Source organism: Equus caballus, chromosome 29 (genome assembly GCF_041296265.1).
Source record: "Equus caballus isolate H_3958 breed thoroughbred chromosome 29, TB-T2T, whole genome shotgun sequence".
Classification (NCBI taxonomy): domain Eukaryota; kingdom Metazoa; phylum Chordata; class Mammalia; order Perissodactyla; family Equidae; genus Equus; species Equus caballus.
Window position 1 is genome coordinate 23,282,595 of NC_091712.1, and position 17,577 is coordinate 23,300,171.

The window sequence follows — 17,577 nt, forward strand, 5'->3', positions numbered from 1 at the left end:
CCCTCAGTTCCTGTGTATTTTCAGTTCTCTTTGCAGTTCTCAAGGAGTTTGCTTTGGATTCTCCTCCTGTGTGTTAAGACATTCCTGTGAACCCTCATTTATAAGATTGTTTGAGAACTGTATTCTGAACTCCCATGACAACGTGTTCTTTCATACTTTAATCTTGGACAAGCTGCAGACCATCTCTATAATCTTTTCTGTCTTATTTATATTATAGGTCTTTAAGAATAGTACATTACATGGAAAGATGTTTACCCTCACGACTAATGAAAGAAACAAAAAATTAAGACAATAAGGACCATTTCCATCTTAGCATATTAAAAGATTAAAAAATAACTACCCAGTGTTGTCTGGAATGTTGATATAGCCGACTCATATGCTGTCAGTGGATTTGTGACTTGGTTCCTCATTTTATAGAAGGCACTTTGAAATTTTGTCTAAAAACAAACAAACAAAAAATAACTATTTGATCTAGCATTCCACCCGTAGGAATTTATCCTAATGAACTACTCTTGGCTTTTCACAGAGATTGGTCTACAAGGTGGTTAGAGGAGGAGTAGTAGTAGTAGTAATAATAGTAATAGGACTAGTAGTAGTAATAGTAGCAGTAATAATAGTAGGAGGAGGAGTAATAGTAGTAGTAGTAGTAATAATAGTAGTAGTAATAATAGTAGTAGGAGTAGTGGTACTATAAAAAAGTTTAATGAACAGTGTACATACCTAAATGACAAAGAGAAGAGTGGATAAATACAATGATTTATTCATATGGTGAAATACCATGCAGTCTTTAATGTGTAGTTGTGTATTATATTAACGTGGAAAGACATTCATAACATATTAAATAAAAATAAGCTGCTTAGAAGAGCATTTTTCTAAAGTGTGTATCTGTATATATTTACATATGAAAAAGTCTGGAAGGATATATGTACACCAAAATATTGACATCAATTTTCTCTAGAGGGGGAACGGGAGCTAAGTTGTTTTCTTTTTGCTTAGCTTTATTTTTTTTTAACGAAATTATAGAAAATTTGATTTTTAATGTCTTTAGTGAAAGTATATTATGTGTCTAATAAATATAAATTATACGAGGAAAAAGAACGGTGTATTACTCCTTGGCTACTATCCCCGAATGGCTAAAACAGTCTGTTAGTGGTGCGGTGAAGTCGAAAAGTTTAGGATCAGGACACTGGAAACGTAGGTTCTAGTCCAGGCTGTGTCACTAATTAGCTAATGAGACCATTAGCAAGTCTCTCTGGGCCTCAGTTTCTGTAAAATAAATTGGTTGAACTAGGTCTCTGGTTTTTAAACTCCTTAACAGAGTTTCCGAAGAACTAAGAGAATGGAGCAGATTTCTGTATAAACTCCCCTGCCCCTCTCCCCACACAGAGCAGCTGTGTGTTTGATATTTTGTATACTGCGTTTCTGTTTTAAGCTATCTTTCAGCAAAAGGTAAGGAAAAAGTAAAAGGGGGAAAGAGAAGAACATCCTATTTCTAAGATTCAGTAATTTTAAGTGCGTTGTATGCTCCCTCCTTTAAGCTTTCCACCTTCTTCCTATTTGCTGGGGCACAGTTTTTTGTAGGACAGAGCTTGCTTTGTGTATCAAGATGCCCTTGCTCTCCTGGAGAAGTCAGACTATGATAATCTTCGTTCATTGAGAAAGTAGTGAGTAAATGAATAGTTCATGCCTGATATGGGGTGCCTTTGCTCTAGCTGACATAGAGAGACCTATATTTTTGCGTATGTAAAGAACCACTTCAGCATCTTTTATGCATTGTTTTTCTATTTGTTCCCTACCCGTTGGAGTAATACTCTCTTCCTGGTCTACCCTGCTTCAGTTTGGACCCTAAGGAATAGTTTGGGTCACCAGTAATTGTGCACCTCTTGCCAATTACTTAACCGCTCAGAGACTCAATATTCTATTCTATAAAATGGTAAATGACCAAGTTGGATTATAGTCTCCATGTTTCCTTCTAGCTATATAAAATTCTGTAAAATTATATAGTCTCTATAGTTCAGACGAATGAAATTGAGTCAGCTATTACCATTGGTTGCCAATGTACTGTCATTGATAATCCAAAATAATTAACTTAGATGTGGAAAACTTACTCGTATGTACATTTAGTAAGATGAGTCTCTGATACTCTGGATCCTTACAGAGCTTCACACAAAATAGTGAAACTACGTGATGTGGGTCTGGCCTTCTCCTGTACCTGTATCTTCTCTAGCCCGCATACATGCTCGGTATCACTTGCATCTGTTCAGAGGGGACTGTACTTTGTCATTGGTAGCTAGGATGAACTGAAATTTAAGCTTGACTCTTAATTTGGAGATCCCTGGCTGCCCAAAGGGCAGAGAGATAATTGCTTTTAACCTAAAAATACAATCTGTTCTCTGATTCAGAGTAAACAAGATTTTATTCATATCAGAAAATAGCTTCTGAAAATAACTCTATTATATTATCTGGTAATAGAACTTCTTTACAAGAAAATCTGTGTAAAAAAATAGATATCTACTTGAAGTTTGTGTCTATTTCTTTTTGTCTATTTGATGTGAAATAGAGCTATTTGCGTTTACTGTCTCAAATGAGAAAAATGGGGAAATAAGTAAACAGAAGCAATTCCTCAACAAGGTTTTAAAGTAACCTCTTTCAGTATTATCCTTGTTTTGTGTAAACTTGGGTCATTTAGTTCCTTTAAATTTTAATTCCTTTTTGACGTCTGTCAGGTTTTGTCCTGGGCGCTGGAACAAGGCGTAGACCCTCTCCTGAGGAAGCTGCTTTCTGATGGAAGAGAGAGATGTGGAAACAGGGAATTATGATATACGTAAAGGTGCTCTCTACAGTGGAGGGCCTGGGAGACTGCCTCTGAGGCTGGGAGGATGCTGGTCGGGAAGTTCTGCTATAGGGCACTCTGGCACCGAGAAAGGAGTAGATTATTCAGCTGGCACAGATGAAGTTTTCAGAACACATCTTGTCAGCAAGGGATATGCTGCACACATTGCAGGCTGATGTGAAAAGTTACCGCTGCTTGCATGCATGCTCACTGTAGAAAATCTATGAATTATTTAGGAAAAAAGGAAACTGACCGCCTATTCCAAAGGGGGTATGTGTGTGTGAGAAAGAGAGAGAGAGATTAAGGTAATTTTGGTCATACTGTGATGTTTTCTATCTTATTTTTTTCCTTAACATTATATTTCGGGCATTTTCCCATGCCATTAAAAAATTTTCTCTTTCATGACTTCAGTAAACACGTCATAATTTACTTAACTATTCCTCTGTGTTGCTGTTGTTGGACATTTAGTTTCCAATTTGAGTTTATCATACCTTGGAATGAACATCTTGTAAAGTGCATCTTTGCCCTCTCTCTGATTATTTCATTAGTTACCAGGTTAAAAGGTATAAAATTTTAGTCTGTTGATAAATATTGCCAAGTAGGTTTACAGACAGATTGTAGTCCCAGTAGAAGTGGACGAGAATTCTCACTTTTTTTCTGACTAATTTTAGTGTAGTATCTTTCCTTCAGTGTCCTTCTCTGCTTGTAGAGAACAGTGTTAGTGAAAGGCATAACTAAACTTTAGATCAGTAAAGAAATTCCTTCAGACATTCTTAGCAGAAAAATATTTTGGAAATGCAGTATCTTTCCTTTATGATTTGAAAATCTCGTGGAAGGAGATTTTAGGAACTGGTTAACTTCCTATTTAAGAAGACAGTTCTATCAGTATAGTGCTATATTTGGAAAAGAGAGAGGTTTGTTTGTCACACTAAATGATCATCTATCATTGCATCTTTATGATTGGCAGATGCTTCCTAGCAGGTTAGGAGCAAACGAAGAATGCAACTAAAGCTGTTGCCTGATTTTGGTAGACATACTTAAAAGACAATAGATTGATTATAAAAGCTCCATAGAGCTTGTTAGACTTTGAGGGTAGGAGCAAGATGCTTGTGCTAGGATAAATTGTTTTAAACTGCAAATAGCTACCTTGATGTAATGTTCTGTTGTTGTTTTGGGTGTGCTAAATGTGACTGACTACCGTTATACTCTTAAATATGTAGTTAGTAAATTATTTCTTTCTTTTCATCATTTGCCTCTCTTCCTGCCTTGTGGAAGTTCAATATTTATTACAATGTAGGAAAGGAAAAAGCAATTAAACAGAAATTTTAATACTTCTTTATACAGTACTGCTATATGGTTTGTTGAGGAAGTACATGAATGGCTAAAATGACATTTTTAGATTTTTTTTTCATTTTAGATGTGTATTTCATTTAGTCATTTTATTCCGTGCTCCTTTACCCAAAAAAAAGTAAACGAGAGTTTATGTAAAGCAGATTTCAATAATTTTGGCAATCCAAATATCTCATTATTCGTTATAAACCCATTCCTAGTATGCTCTGAAGATACTCAACAGTCAGACTGATCAACTTCTGGAAAGTTTTGCTTGTCATAGGTATTTAGGTTGGAATTTTTATTTCTGCAAGATCTAAGTTTCATTAAAAAAGAAAATGCTTGAAGTGTACAGTGGACCTTTCTTCTGTGTGGATTCTTCTCTGTGGATTTAAGTGTGCCATGTAGTGTAAGGAGAATAATTTATTAGATTAAATAAATACAAGTTAGTTTAATGTATACTTAGTCTTATTCGCTATTAGTAAAGGGACTGATGACCATTTTTGAAAAATGAAATATTGTTTAGAAGTCATTAGTATTTTAAGGCTTAACCAACATTCTTTTTCTGAAAAACTTAGTCCTGGGTAAGCAATTCAAAATTTCACAGGAATATATAGGAATCAGATTGAGTTCTTGTACAATTTTGGATGGAGAGCTATTTTTTGGAGGAAAGATCTCCAGAATTGGAGTCAATTTGTTTTGTGACTATGGGAAAGTCACTAAATTTTTCTGAGCCTCATTTTTTAAAAATGTAAATGTATTCCTCTCAAAGTTGTAAGCATAGTTAAACATGGCAATGCTGACATGGGTCATGCTCAGTAAATAAATGCTCACTGGGGGTAAGTGGAACTGTTGCCATCATTTATCCTCATGTTTAGTTATGGTTAATATTTGAAGAATTTTTGGTATAGTGAATGGTGTATCTTGAAGGGGAAATATTTCCCCTATATAAAGTAGAATTTAGGCTTTCTATTCTTCAGGAAACAACCCTGTAATATATGCAGTGTGTGCAAAATACTTAATAAAAATATTTTTCATTTGATTTCTTTTTCTCTGAAATCAAAGTCATAAACCATTTTTTAAAAAGTGATATGATTTTTAATATTTCCGAGGAAAGCACTAAAGGAGTATGAAAGAAACTTTGAGAGTGAAATATTGAGCTGAGTCAAAGTGCATGTCAGAGGGCAGGTGGTGTCCTGACCATGTGTCCCCGTCGGTGGAGGAGGATGGTGGGGATAGATTGTGGTAGTGGCTGCTCATGGCCATAGTCCAGATCAGGATTCTGAATGACACATTTGAAACTTACTATATTAACTGGCCATCTTCTGGCATTTTACTATAAAGACGTATCTTGTACCAGGTAAATACCTTAAAGAAACCAGGTAAATACTGTGTAAATACTTTAAAGAAATTATGGCATACAGGATGTCTTTATAGTCAGGAGATATTCTTAGCAACATTTTTTTAAAAATTGTAATAGCAAAATAACTGGAAAAACCCTTATTACCATTTATAGGATAATAGATAAATAAGATGCGTTATATTCACAATGGAATTTTATAGACCAGAGAAAATCAGTGAACCACAGCAGAGACTAGCCAGCTGTTCGTCCACCCTTTTCTCCTCTTTCTGGCAAACAGTTAGTCACATTTCCCACCCTCCTTTATTTTAATGAATATTTTTAATGACCAATTTAGAAAGTAGCGTCAGAGGCTATTCCAAGAAGAAAGAATGAATGCAGAAAATACGCTTGTTAGATTCAGTCATGCTTGCTTCTGGACTCAGAGTCATAAAGAGGAAAATTATACAAATGCCAGATGACGGTAAGAATTCTCATTCCAGGTATCATTTTGAAAGTGAGTTCTCTGTTTTAGCAAACAAGCTCAGACTTCCCCTGTTATCATGAAAACGTTTATTGTCAGTCACAAGGAGGCCCAAGGGAGAGAATTAAATAAATGTCATCTAAACCCATTATCACTCCTAATAAAACAATTCAGAGAATATGCTCAGGAAATTGATCTAAATGGGTCATCAGTTATGAAGAGAAGTACATTGTGATTTTCACCTTCTTGTCATTCTGTGAGACTAACACTGTTACCAGATTATCTGTGTCATAAAGAAATTGGAAATAACTTTTTAAATTCATAATAGTAGTGAGGACTAAACTATTTATGAAATATTTCTAGAAGTTTCACCACATTCTTTCCAGTTTTTTCATTTATGTCAGATTTTAAAATAGCTATCTTCTATGATGGGGAAATTCTGAAAATGAGGAATTAAGAACTTGTGTCTGAAATGTTGGGATCTAAAATAAAGTAATCAGAGAGAGAAAAGTGCTGTGTAGGTAAAATTACATTAAAAACCAGAACCCCGAATAAGGAAGGAAATCACATGGGAAAATACCAGCTGATTAAAAATAATGCATAAATGAAACCATATAGGAACAGCAGCAGAAAGGACCCAGTCCACATAGATGACAGCTATTATAAATGAATGTCCAAATAAATACTAAGCTTACAAATTGAGTCATATTTTAAAAAATTAAGTCTAAGTGTTTAATTTGAAATATTTTGGACTAAAGTCATCTAGATTTTTCAGCTTAAAGTCATGAGAGGGTTACAGTTTCTTTAATCATAATCTTCCATCTCTTAAATACCAAAATATCCACTGAAAACCAGAATGAACTTTTGGAAAAATACCTGTAGATACATCTAAATAGTAGTGGTTCTAATTATTAGTAATCTGGATTGACAAAAAAAAAAAAAAAAAACCTTTAGAAAGAGATTCCCTAAACAGAAGCTACAAGTCAGGAGTTGCCAGGCATACTTAACATATTAAAAAAAATTGGGGGGCCGGCCCTGTGGCCAAGTGGTAAAGTTCGAGCGCTCCACTTTGTCGGCCCAGGGTTTGGCTGGTTCGGATCCTGGGCTCAGACATGGCACTGCTCATCAGGCCATCCTGAGGCAGCGTCCCACTTGCTACAACTAGAAGGACCCACAACTAAAATATACAACTATGTACTGGGGGGGACTTGGGGAGAAAAAGCAGAAAAAAATAAAAAGATTGGCAACACTTGTTAGCTCAGGTGCCAATATTTAAAAAAAAAAAATTTCTTTGAGAGTCTTTTAACTCAGTTGGAGTTTAACAAACAAACAAACAAACAAACCTTTTAATTAAAAACATCAGATTTCCACACGTTGAAAAATTTTGGGGAGAAATGCCCCATCGAAGAAACCCAATATGTGAGGAATAATTTACCGTAAGATTAATTCTCTGTGGCATTAGGACTGTGGAGAAAGTGCTTTAAAGATAAACAATATCTAAATGTATAAAACCATACTATTATTCCTTTTCTGCTCATGGCATAGAGAGGAAAGAGTAGGTTAGCCTTGTTGCTTACTACCTGTTTTTGACAAATTACTCAACTGCCATAAGCCCATTTCTCCATCTGACTGGTGATATATGTAAAAATCTAGTAAAAAGTTTTATGGATATTCAAGATTTTGTTTTTCCCTTCAGACAAAACTGTAATATATACACTATTCTCTTGAGGATCTGAAAAGGGCTGTTGTAATACATTTTTGAAATGAGCATTTATGTATTGGTGACCCCTGTGGTTTAAAAAAATTTTTTTTAGAAATAGTGCTTCCTATGTGTGATGTGCTCTTTAAACAGTTTACGAACTCTAAGTCATTTAGTCTTCATAAGAAGGATATGAAGAAGGCACTATTATTATCATCCTTATATTAAAAATGAGACACTGAGGCACAGATGTGCCAAGGAACTTCCCCAGGGTCCACAGCTGATAAGTCAAGGACCTGGGCCCGGGTCGTCTGGCTCCAGAGGCCACGTTCTTCATCCCCACCATGCCATCTCCCCAAGTAATGAAAGAAGAGACATCAAGCCAGATGGCAGTCATAAATGTGAAAGTCCCACAATTCAACTATTTAAAAGAAGACAAAACCCTAAGGACACACACATTCAAATCCTGTGTTGTGTTTTCTCAGCAAGTGACATTTTTAAAAGGTGTTGTGTCACCATGAAAAAATTTGGCCCTAAAATAAGGAAGCAAATCTTTCTTTAAGTAACGGGTACTACTAATGTTATCAGTGATAAGATAAAGAAAATAACAAAATATTTTCAAAGAATCCATAGGAATAGGGGTCATAATCCTAAGTATGCGATGGAATGGATATTAGAATCTTTTAAGATGAACACAATATAATGCTTTCTTCTGCTTTTTCATGGATGATTCCTGGAGTATACTAGGAAGCTCTCCCCGTTCTCCTTAAAGTACAAATAATTACAAAAGACAGCTTAGGGGTTGTATATTCATTGTGTATTCTTTCATAACTCTCTTGTTTTTACTTTTCATGACAGCCCTGTGTCTTTCACCTCTGGCTACCATGTAAACTTTGTACTTTTTACCGATGCAAGTTTTTAAAAAATATCTTTAAGTGTAATTTACATGCCATAAAATTCATCCATTCTAAGTGTACATTTCAGTGGTTTCTAGTAAACTTATTCAGTTGTGAGACTTTCATTGCAATCTACTTTTAGAACATTTCCATTATCCCGAAAAATTCCCTTATGCCAGTTTGCATTCCCTTCTGTGAGGTTTTTATTACCTTTATTATTACATGATTAGTGTTTTCCCTTTAAATTTTCTCTCACTCTTCTTTTAGGTTGCTTTGTCTGGTTGTTATATCTAGTTTTTATGGAGTTAGCTTTTATCCTTTATTTTGGTTTCTTTTAACCTTGAGTTTATTATTCAATCAAGTGACCTTGTTATGAAGTCTTTTAAGGGAATCAAATGACAGGTCTTAGTCCACAGGAATTTAACTGCTATTATTCCAGCCGCTTCTTGGCATCTTGTGCTCTGATGCTGCTGGAACATGAATCGGTGCTCACGGTGGGGAGATGAGATGTGTGTAGAGGGAGACGTGCTGGGGGTCTTCTCGAGTGGAGGAATCTGTGCCTGCTGTGTCCTTCACTTTGTGCCTGCCATTTCCCCTTGTTGGAAAATCCAACAGAAAAAAGGCTGTGTGGGTAAGTAGGAGAAGGAGGGAAGAAGGCTCAGATGTATATTTCTCTTTATCTTCTCTTTCTCTGTAGAAAGAAATATAACCCTCCCTTCTTTCCTGTAGGGAAAAGATAGGAGATTAGAGAGGATTCAATGTGATCTTCTTGAGAGGGTGGAATAATTGAGACAACTGAGCTGTGATGTGTTGCATTCAAAAATCTTAATTAGCTTTGGGGCTGGCCCCGTGGTCGAGTGGTTAAGTTCGCGCGCTCTGCTGCAGGCGACCCACTGTTTCGTTGGTTTGAATCCTGGGCGCGGACATGGCACAGCTCATCAAACCACGCTGAGGCAGCATCCCACATACCACAACTAGAAGGACCCACAACGAAGAATATACAACTATGTACCAGAGGGGCTTTGGGGAGAAAAAGGAAAAAACAAAATCTTTAAAAAAAAAAAAAAAATTCTTAATTAGCTTGCAGGAAGGAAAAAAGCCCCATCTCCATTTTTATAAAGAACGTGGTAGAACGAGACATAGGCTCACTTTGGAAACTTGAAGCATGAAACCGTGACCCAGGAGAGTTATCTATACGATTCAAAGGAAAAGGAAAGAAAATCTGAATATATTTTGGAGCTGTGAGGCCAGATCATAATAACACACTAGAAACCAATTTAATACAGGTAAAGTTTTTGAGGTCTTAAAATTAGAGTCCTGCAGAAAAATGGTATTTAAAAATATAATAAGTTAGATCAAAGCGCTTTTGGAGGGAAAAATTTATGCAGACTACAGAATAGAAGAGATGATGAAAAATAATGTGACATATGGGAAAGATTCTAGTCTCAGATGCAGGAAACTATGATTTTAATTCTTGCTCTGATACTGGGCATAAATAATCTGGAATAAATCACTAACTAATCTGGGCCTCGGTTTCCTCATGTGTAACGTGAAAGGGTTCACTTACCTGGACTAAATCTTACAGATTGTTTTGTGCTTTAAAATTATGTAATGAGATGGCAACTAAGCACATAAAAAGATGTTCATTAATAGTCATTAGGGAAATGCAAATTATAATTTCAGTCAGTATCACAATGACTAAAATAAAAAATAATGGCAGTACCAAGTGCTGGCAAGGATGCAGAGAAATTGAGTCACTCTTACATTGCTGGTGGGAATGTAAAATCCTACAACCACTCTGGAAAACAGTTTGAGAGTTGCTTGTAAAACCAAACATGCAGTTACCATATGACCCAGCAATTGCACTCTTGGACATTAATCCCAGAGAAATGAAAATCATAATCACACAAAAACCTGTCCATGAATGTTCGTAATGCATTTATTCATAATAATAGCCAAAAACTGGAAACAACCCAGATGTCCTTTAAACAAACTGTGGTACGTCCATCCCATGAAACACTACTCAGCAATAAAAAGGATGAACTATTGATATCTGCAGCAGCTTGGATGAATCTCCAGAGAATTATGCTGAGTGAAAATAGCCAACCCCAAAACTTCACAAACTGTATGAGTCCATTTATATAACATTCTTGAAATGACAAAATGGTAGAAACATGGAACAGATCAGTGTTGCCTAGCGTTAGGGGCTGGGTAAGGGGTGGAGGGAGAGAGTGGGTGTGGTTGTGAAAGGGCAGCAGGAGAGATCCTTGTGGTAATGGAACCATTTTATATCTTGACTGGTGGTAAATGTGATAAAAATTCATAGAACTACACACACACACACACACACACACACACAGGAGTACAAGTAAAACTATACTCTGAATAAGATGGGTGGATTGTATTTATGTCAGTTACCTGGTTGTAATATTGTACTGTAGTTTTCCAAAATGTTACCTTTGAGGGAAATTGCATAGAGATTATGTGGACCCTTCTGTATTTTTTGTTACAAATGCTTGTGAATCTATAATTATCTCAAAGTAAGCTTAATTAAAAAAACAGACAAGTGGATGGCCTGATGGCATAGTGGTTAAGTTCGTGCGCTCTGCTTTGGTGGCCCAGGGTTTGCAGGTTTGGATCCCGGGCACAGACCTACACACCATTCTTCAAGCCATGCCGTGGTGGCATCCTACATACAAAATAGAGGAAGATTGGCATGGATGTTAGTTCAGCAACAATCTTCCTTGGGCAAAGATAGGAAGATTGGCAACAGGTGTTAGCTCAGGTCAATCTTCCTCACCAAAAAACCCTGCTAAACTATGCATATTTTATTCACCCTTGTATCCCCACCATTTAGGACAGTGTTGACTTCATAGTAGGTGCACAATAAATATTTATTTACCAAATGAATGTGAGGAGGGGGAACTTGCATGCGTGTATAAAGTGATTCTCTCATTTGTATCACAAGAGGCGTATCCAGTCACCACTTAAAGCTTAACTAAACTATTTGGGTAATTAAGCCTAGAATAATAACCTTTAACCCTACAACTCTCCCTAATCATATGATCACTTTTGCCGTCACTTGAGACTCAGCCTGAGTCTCCCATGTTGATGATTGGTGTTATCCAACCCCCCTTGCAAAATCCCCAAATCCTAGAAGGGGTGATAAACTAAAATGCATTTATGATAAATTAGTTTTGAACATACAGAGTCTCCATAGATGGCTTCAGTCTTGATTATTGTAGCTTTCTAATAAGTCTCGAAGTCTTGCAGTGTAAGTGCTCCAATTTCATTCTTCTTTTTCAAATTTGTTTTGGATATTTAGGTCTTTTTCATTTTAAATTGAGTTTTAGAAACAGCTTATCGGCTTCTAAATAAACATCTCCTGGATTTTGATTGGGATTTTGTTGAAACTGTAGATCAACTTGGGGAGAGTTGACATTGTAACAATACTGAGTCTTCTGAGCCATCAACACCATATATGTCTTCATTTATTTTGATATTCTTTAAATCTCTCTACAGTGTTTTGGAGTTACAGTTTACAGGTCTTGCAAATCTTTTGTCAGATTTATCCTTAAATATTTCTCCCTAAATATTTCACACTTTAAATGGTATTTTAAAAAATTGCCTATTGGTAGTATGTAGAGATACTGTTGGTTTTTGTATATTGCATTTTACTTTCCTTCACATTCCATCAACTAGAACTCAGTCTGCAGGTTTGGCTGGAGAATGTTAACTATCCAGCTGTCTTTCCAAACAGAAAAGAAAATGAAATTGGTGAATAGCTGACTAGTAACAGTCCACATATTGACTATGTGATACAAATGTTCAGGATTTAGAAGTTTCTTTAATTTATTTTCTTTGAAGTATAATAAATTTTTAATGCAAAAATTGCTTTCCGGAGCATTTTCAAGTTTAAACACCTTCCTATGAAGCAAATCATTGTGGAAGAATAGATAAGACTCTCACTACTGGAACATAAAAAATATAGTAGAATGAAGCATATTCAAGTATTTGCCATTTGATAAGGATGACATTTCAAAACTGCTGAGATGAATTTGGAGTTGTAATTTAATACAAAATCTTAGCAGCAGGGCAGAGATGTTAAGTTTGAGATACCTGTTAGATTGAGGAGATGTCTGGGCTAGAGATAAAAACTGGGAAAATCTGGGGCTGGCCCCGTGGCCGAGTGATTAAGTTCGTGCGCTCCGCTGCAGGTGGCCCAGTGTTTCGTTGGTTCGAATCCTGGGCGCGGACATGGCACTGCTCATCAAACCACGCTGAGGCGGCATCCCACATGCCACAACTAGAAGGACCCACAACAAAGAATATACAACTATGTACCGGGGGGCTGGGGGAGAAAAAGGAAAAAAATAAAATCTTTAAAAAAAAAAACTGGGAAAATCATCAAAAGACAGAGTAGGGCTAGAAAGGTCCAAGGACAGAGTCCTAGGTATTCCTAAGTTCAGAAGTTTAGCAGGTGAAGAAGTAGCAAAGGACACTGAGAAGTAGCCCGTAAGTTAGGAGGAAAAAATCAATGTGGGAAGTCAAGGGGAGAAAATTTTTCAAGAAGGAAGTGATCCCTGTGCCAACTGATAGGTCACGTAAGATGAGAACTGAGAACTGACCATTCACTTTAGCAAAGTGGAAGTCACTGGTGACCTTGACGAGAGCAGTTTCAGAGAATTATGGACACAAAAGCCTGATTTAAGGGGATTCAAGAGAAAATGGGAGAAAAAGAATTGGAGGTAACAGCCGTAGACAACTTTCAAGAAGTTTGGCTCTAAAGATAGGCAGAAAAATAAGGTGGTAGCTGGAAAGTGCTGTGTAGTCAAGAGGGGATTTTTGTTGTTGTTGTTTTAAGATTAAAGAATTTATGAAATGTGTGTGTGCTGATGGGAACAATATAGTAAAGAGAAAATGCAACAGAGGAGAGAATTGCTGGAACCATATCTTTGAATATTAAGAGGGAATGGGGTCTAGTAGACGAGTGGGGGTGCCTTAGACGAATGGACAGTTCAGCCGTGGTAGCAGGACGGAAGACGGGAGAACATGGCACGGCTGCAGGTGGGTGGGTAGATTAAGTTCTCATCTTACTGCTTGTGTTTTCTCAGTGTAATAGAAAGCAGGGTCATCAGCTACAAGTGAGGATGGGGGAGAAGGGAGGAAATGGTCATCTAGGAGGAATGGACTGGAGAGAAATGTATCATTAACAGAACTAAAGGCTCTCTTGAAGTTAGTGGTCATGAACTTAGAGTTAAAGCTAGCAGCTCAGTTTTGGTTTTTCTCCATCCGTGCTCGGCTGCATAGGTGCAGGCCCAGGGTAGACAGTGTTGATCTATCCAGGGTTAAGTTTTGTCAGGTGACTTTGAGGAAGTGAAAGAAGGGCAAAGGAGTGACTCGAAGCTGGCTTAAGAGGGAAATGAGGACCTGGGGTGGTGAGGGACAGGGAAGAGGTGGTATGGTCAGCATGAGAGTGAAGAATTGGGAACGTTGAGAGATGAGAGGGAATGAAGAGTGAGATCCTTGATTTGAGATTGCAAAGAGTTTTCAGTCATGACCAGATAGAAGCCAAGAGTGGAGGAGAGGCGATCAAAGAGCTGGAAGGCCAGAACATTGGAAGGATTATCAGTAGACACTGAACTTGTGCTCAGCACCTGAAGGCCTCATCTGTTATTTTCTAACATCCTCTGTTGCTGTTGGACTATCTGAAAACAGTTTTAGTGTCTTTACTTAGTAAGGATTTCACATCTCTTCTTTTGTAGTTTCTGTTTCTTAGTCCTTAGTGCTATATGGGATTTTCTTGGTGTTATCTTTTATTCCTTCTACTGCATTTCAAATTTTAGCCATTATATTTCTAATTTCTAAGAGTTCTTTCTCACTTTTCATGACATCGCTTTCTAGAAAAAAATTTGGTTTTTGTTGATCTGCGTGATTTGTTCTAATACGTATAGTTCATGCATCAGAATACGCTTCTTTTTCTCTATTAAGTTCATAACTGCACTCAGGTATTCTATTTTTACACAGTTTTGTCCAAGTGAGGAAATATTTTGTGTTATATTGTTAACTTTTAAATATCTTTTCATTTTAGGTATCAAAAAGTAAAGATGGAAAAGAGCAAAGTGAAACCGTGTCACCATCCGAAGATGAAACCTTCTCCTGGCCGGGTCCCAAGACAGTGATGTTGAAGAGAACATCTCAGGGCTTTGGTTTCACATTAAGGCATTTTATTGTTTATCCCCCAGAGTCTGCAATTCAATTTTCATATAAGGTAAGAGAAATAATTAAAGTAACTTGAAGAAAACACAGGACGATTCCTATCTCCTTCTTGTCTTCCTCTTACCCTCCCTTCCTGCCTTCTTTCTATCTTAAAAGAATTGTTATATTTGCATTTTATTAGATTCTTTTAGATATTATTCTATCTTTTAGAACAAAAATTTTAATCTTCGCTGGATGGTCATACTGATTATAAACTCCAAATCTATTTTACTAGGACTTCTGCTTCCAAACTTCAGTCTACTTTTTCTAATGTATAGCTGTTTTTCTACCATCTAGAAAGTTGGTGAGTTTTCTGGGCGGAGTATGCAGAGGAAATAGTTCATTAAAATATTCTGACAGTTATAAAAAGTTAATGGAATTAGAATAATATGTAACTTTCTGATATGTAATATGATGGTGAGTCAGAATCAAAACATAGCTTCTCACCAGAGTGAATTACGTTAATACGCTTTGTAACATGATCTAGTAAGAGGCATCATGGAATACTTATAATGGCAGCTGACACACTGAGTACTTGTTCTGTGTTCCTTACGATTCCTTATGAGCATTATCTCACTTCATTATTAGCCCCGTATAACAGATAAGGAAACTGATCTGAGTCACATAATGAGTAAGTAGTGGATCTAGGATTTTGAACTTGGCCAACATGAATGCCGGATGCTTAACTAGTGTACATCAGTGTAATGGAAATAATGATATTCAGAAGAGTTATGAGGCCTTGGCCAAGCCACTTAACTTCTTTTGGCTTCTAGATTTCCATTTTAATTCAAGGGAATTAAACTAAAAAGTCCTTTCTAATTCTAAATTTCTATGAATCTAAGTCTGTCTCTTAAAACATAGTGTCAAATGGCTTCTGGAGACCACACTCTTTTTATTCTATCTTTCCAGTAAAATGTCTTATAGGGGAAACTTTTTAAAGTACTGAATAGTTTTTAAGAATTATAAATAACTTCTACCTTTGGAATGAATACTTACCAGTTTGGGTTTTCTGAAATGTCTGTAAAACTGTGGAACTGGATTTTCTAAGAATCCACTTTATCTTAAAATGTCTAAAATAGTATTACTTAAGAATTAGGTCACATATGAAAGCACTTGATAATTTGGGGCCTTTCCTTTAGTTGCATATTGGCTGAATTATTTTTTTGTCTTTTGTTTTGAAGGAGAGCTTTGGGTCATGATAAACATATAGGTAGTACAATTTTTATAAGATAATTTTACCAAACACAGGTTAATAATGTATTATTATTATTGGGAAATATTTCCAGGACTTTTAATAGCACAGTATAATTGTTAACAGCATAGTCAGTGGGATCAAAGAGCCTAGGTTTGAGTCCCATCTCTGCCCCTTATTAGCTCTGTGACCTTGGGTAAGTCACCCAACAGACAATAGCAGCCCCTTCCTCCCAGGCTGTTGTGTTGATTAAGTGATATAATACACGTAAAATTCTTAGTACAGGAATTGGCATACAGTAATTGGTCAGTAAACTTGAGCTGTTAATGCTATTATTTAACACAGATGTTCTTGCAAACAACAATAAGTCTCAGTCCTGTAAATTTTACATGGAAAATATATATTGAAATCTTTTGCTTTTCAATTATGAAATAATGTCCCTTCCCTTCAAAGGAGTTTAAAAAAAATTTAATATGGTGTAGCTTTTAGGAAATGTGCCATTAATACCACAATATCTTTATTATGTCACTTGGCTGGCAACCTTAGCAGTCTCAGAACAGAGCTTATAACCAGGAAAAAAATGAATTTGGGCAGCCAAAATAAAGGTCAAAAGTTATATAATAAATTGTCAGCCCTTTACTAAGTATCTGTTTTTCTTTCTACAGTATGTTATAGCTTTCATGTGATAGAGGCTCAACAAATATTTGAATAGATGTATTTTTATACAAGTTTTCCAAAGTTACTTTTCTAATTTCCCATCTAGAAGTAGATAACATGGCAGCAAGACAGCCTGGTAGCAATGAAAGAAACCAAATAGATAAACAAACCTCAAAATTGGATACAAGAAATCAGATATATAGCAGTTTGGAGCCAATTTATGTAAAGACAGTTCCGGATCCTGTAATAGCCCCTGCAGGCGTGTTTTATTAAAATATAGTACAGGGGCCGGCCCCGTGGCCGAGTGGTTAAGTTCGCCTGCTCTGCTGCTGTGGCCCAAGGTTTCGCCGGTTCGGATCCTGCGTGCGGACATGGCACGGCTCATCAAGCCATGCTGAGGCGGCGTCCCACATGCCACAACTAGAAGGACCCACAACTAAAAATATACAACTATGTACTGGGGCGCTTTGGGGAGAAAAAGGAAAAATAAAATCTCAAAGTATAGTACAGTAAGTGATGACTGGCCAGGCTTTCTCTCCCAGATTCTAGGTTCTTCTGTCCAGCTGCTTGCTTTTGACAACTCCACTTGGATATCTCTCTTAGACATCTCACACTCAGTGTGTCAAAAACACAGCTCCCGATGTCCTCCCTCTAAGCTGGCTTCACCCATGGCCTTCCCATCTCTGTTTATGAAAGCTCCATCCTTCTGGCAAAAGGCATTGCTTAATGAGATCGTAATTGACACGTTTGGGGAAGGGTAATTTGAATTGAATTGAGCCTTGCTGTGATTTTACTGGAGTTTGTAACTAACTATTCATATATGGATATATATTTTTTTATTTTGTAGGATGAAGAAAATGGCAACAGGGGAGGTATGCTATAATGTTTTA

General features: G+C 36.6%; 1 protein-coding gene across 18 annotated transcripts in view; it reads left to right on the forward strand.

The window, feature by feature from the left end:
* Window positions 1-17,577, forward strand: part of ARHGAP21 (Rho GTPase activating protein 21) — a 139,667-nt gene that overhangs the window by 48,998 nt on the left and 73,092 nt on the right. For 16 of the 18 annotated variants that reach the window (XM_023631980.2, XM_023631981.2, XM_023631982.2 and 13 more), the window contains 2 exons: window positions 14,672-14,851; window positions 17,535-17,559. In XM_023631980.2, the coding sequence (XP_023487748.2) occupies window positions 14,672-14,851; window positions 17,535-17,559 (205 nt within the window). Of the gene's footprint in view, window positions 1-9,025; window positions 9,212-14,671; window positions 14,852-17,534; window positions 17,560-17,577 lie in introns of those variants that run through there. The other 2 variants (XM_070254884.1, XM_070254883.1) reach the window with 2 other exon arrangements.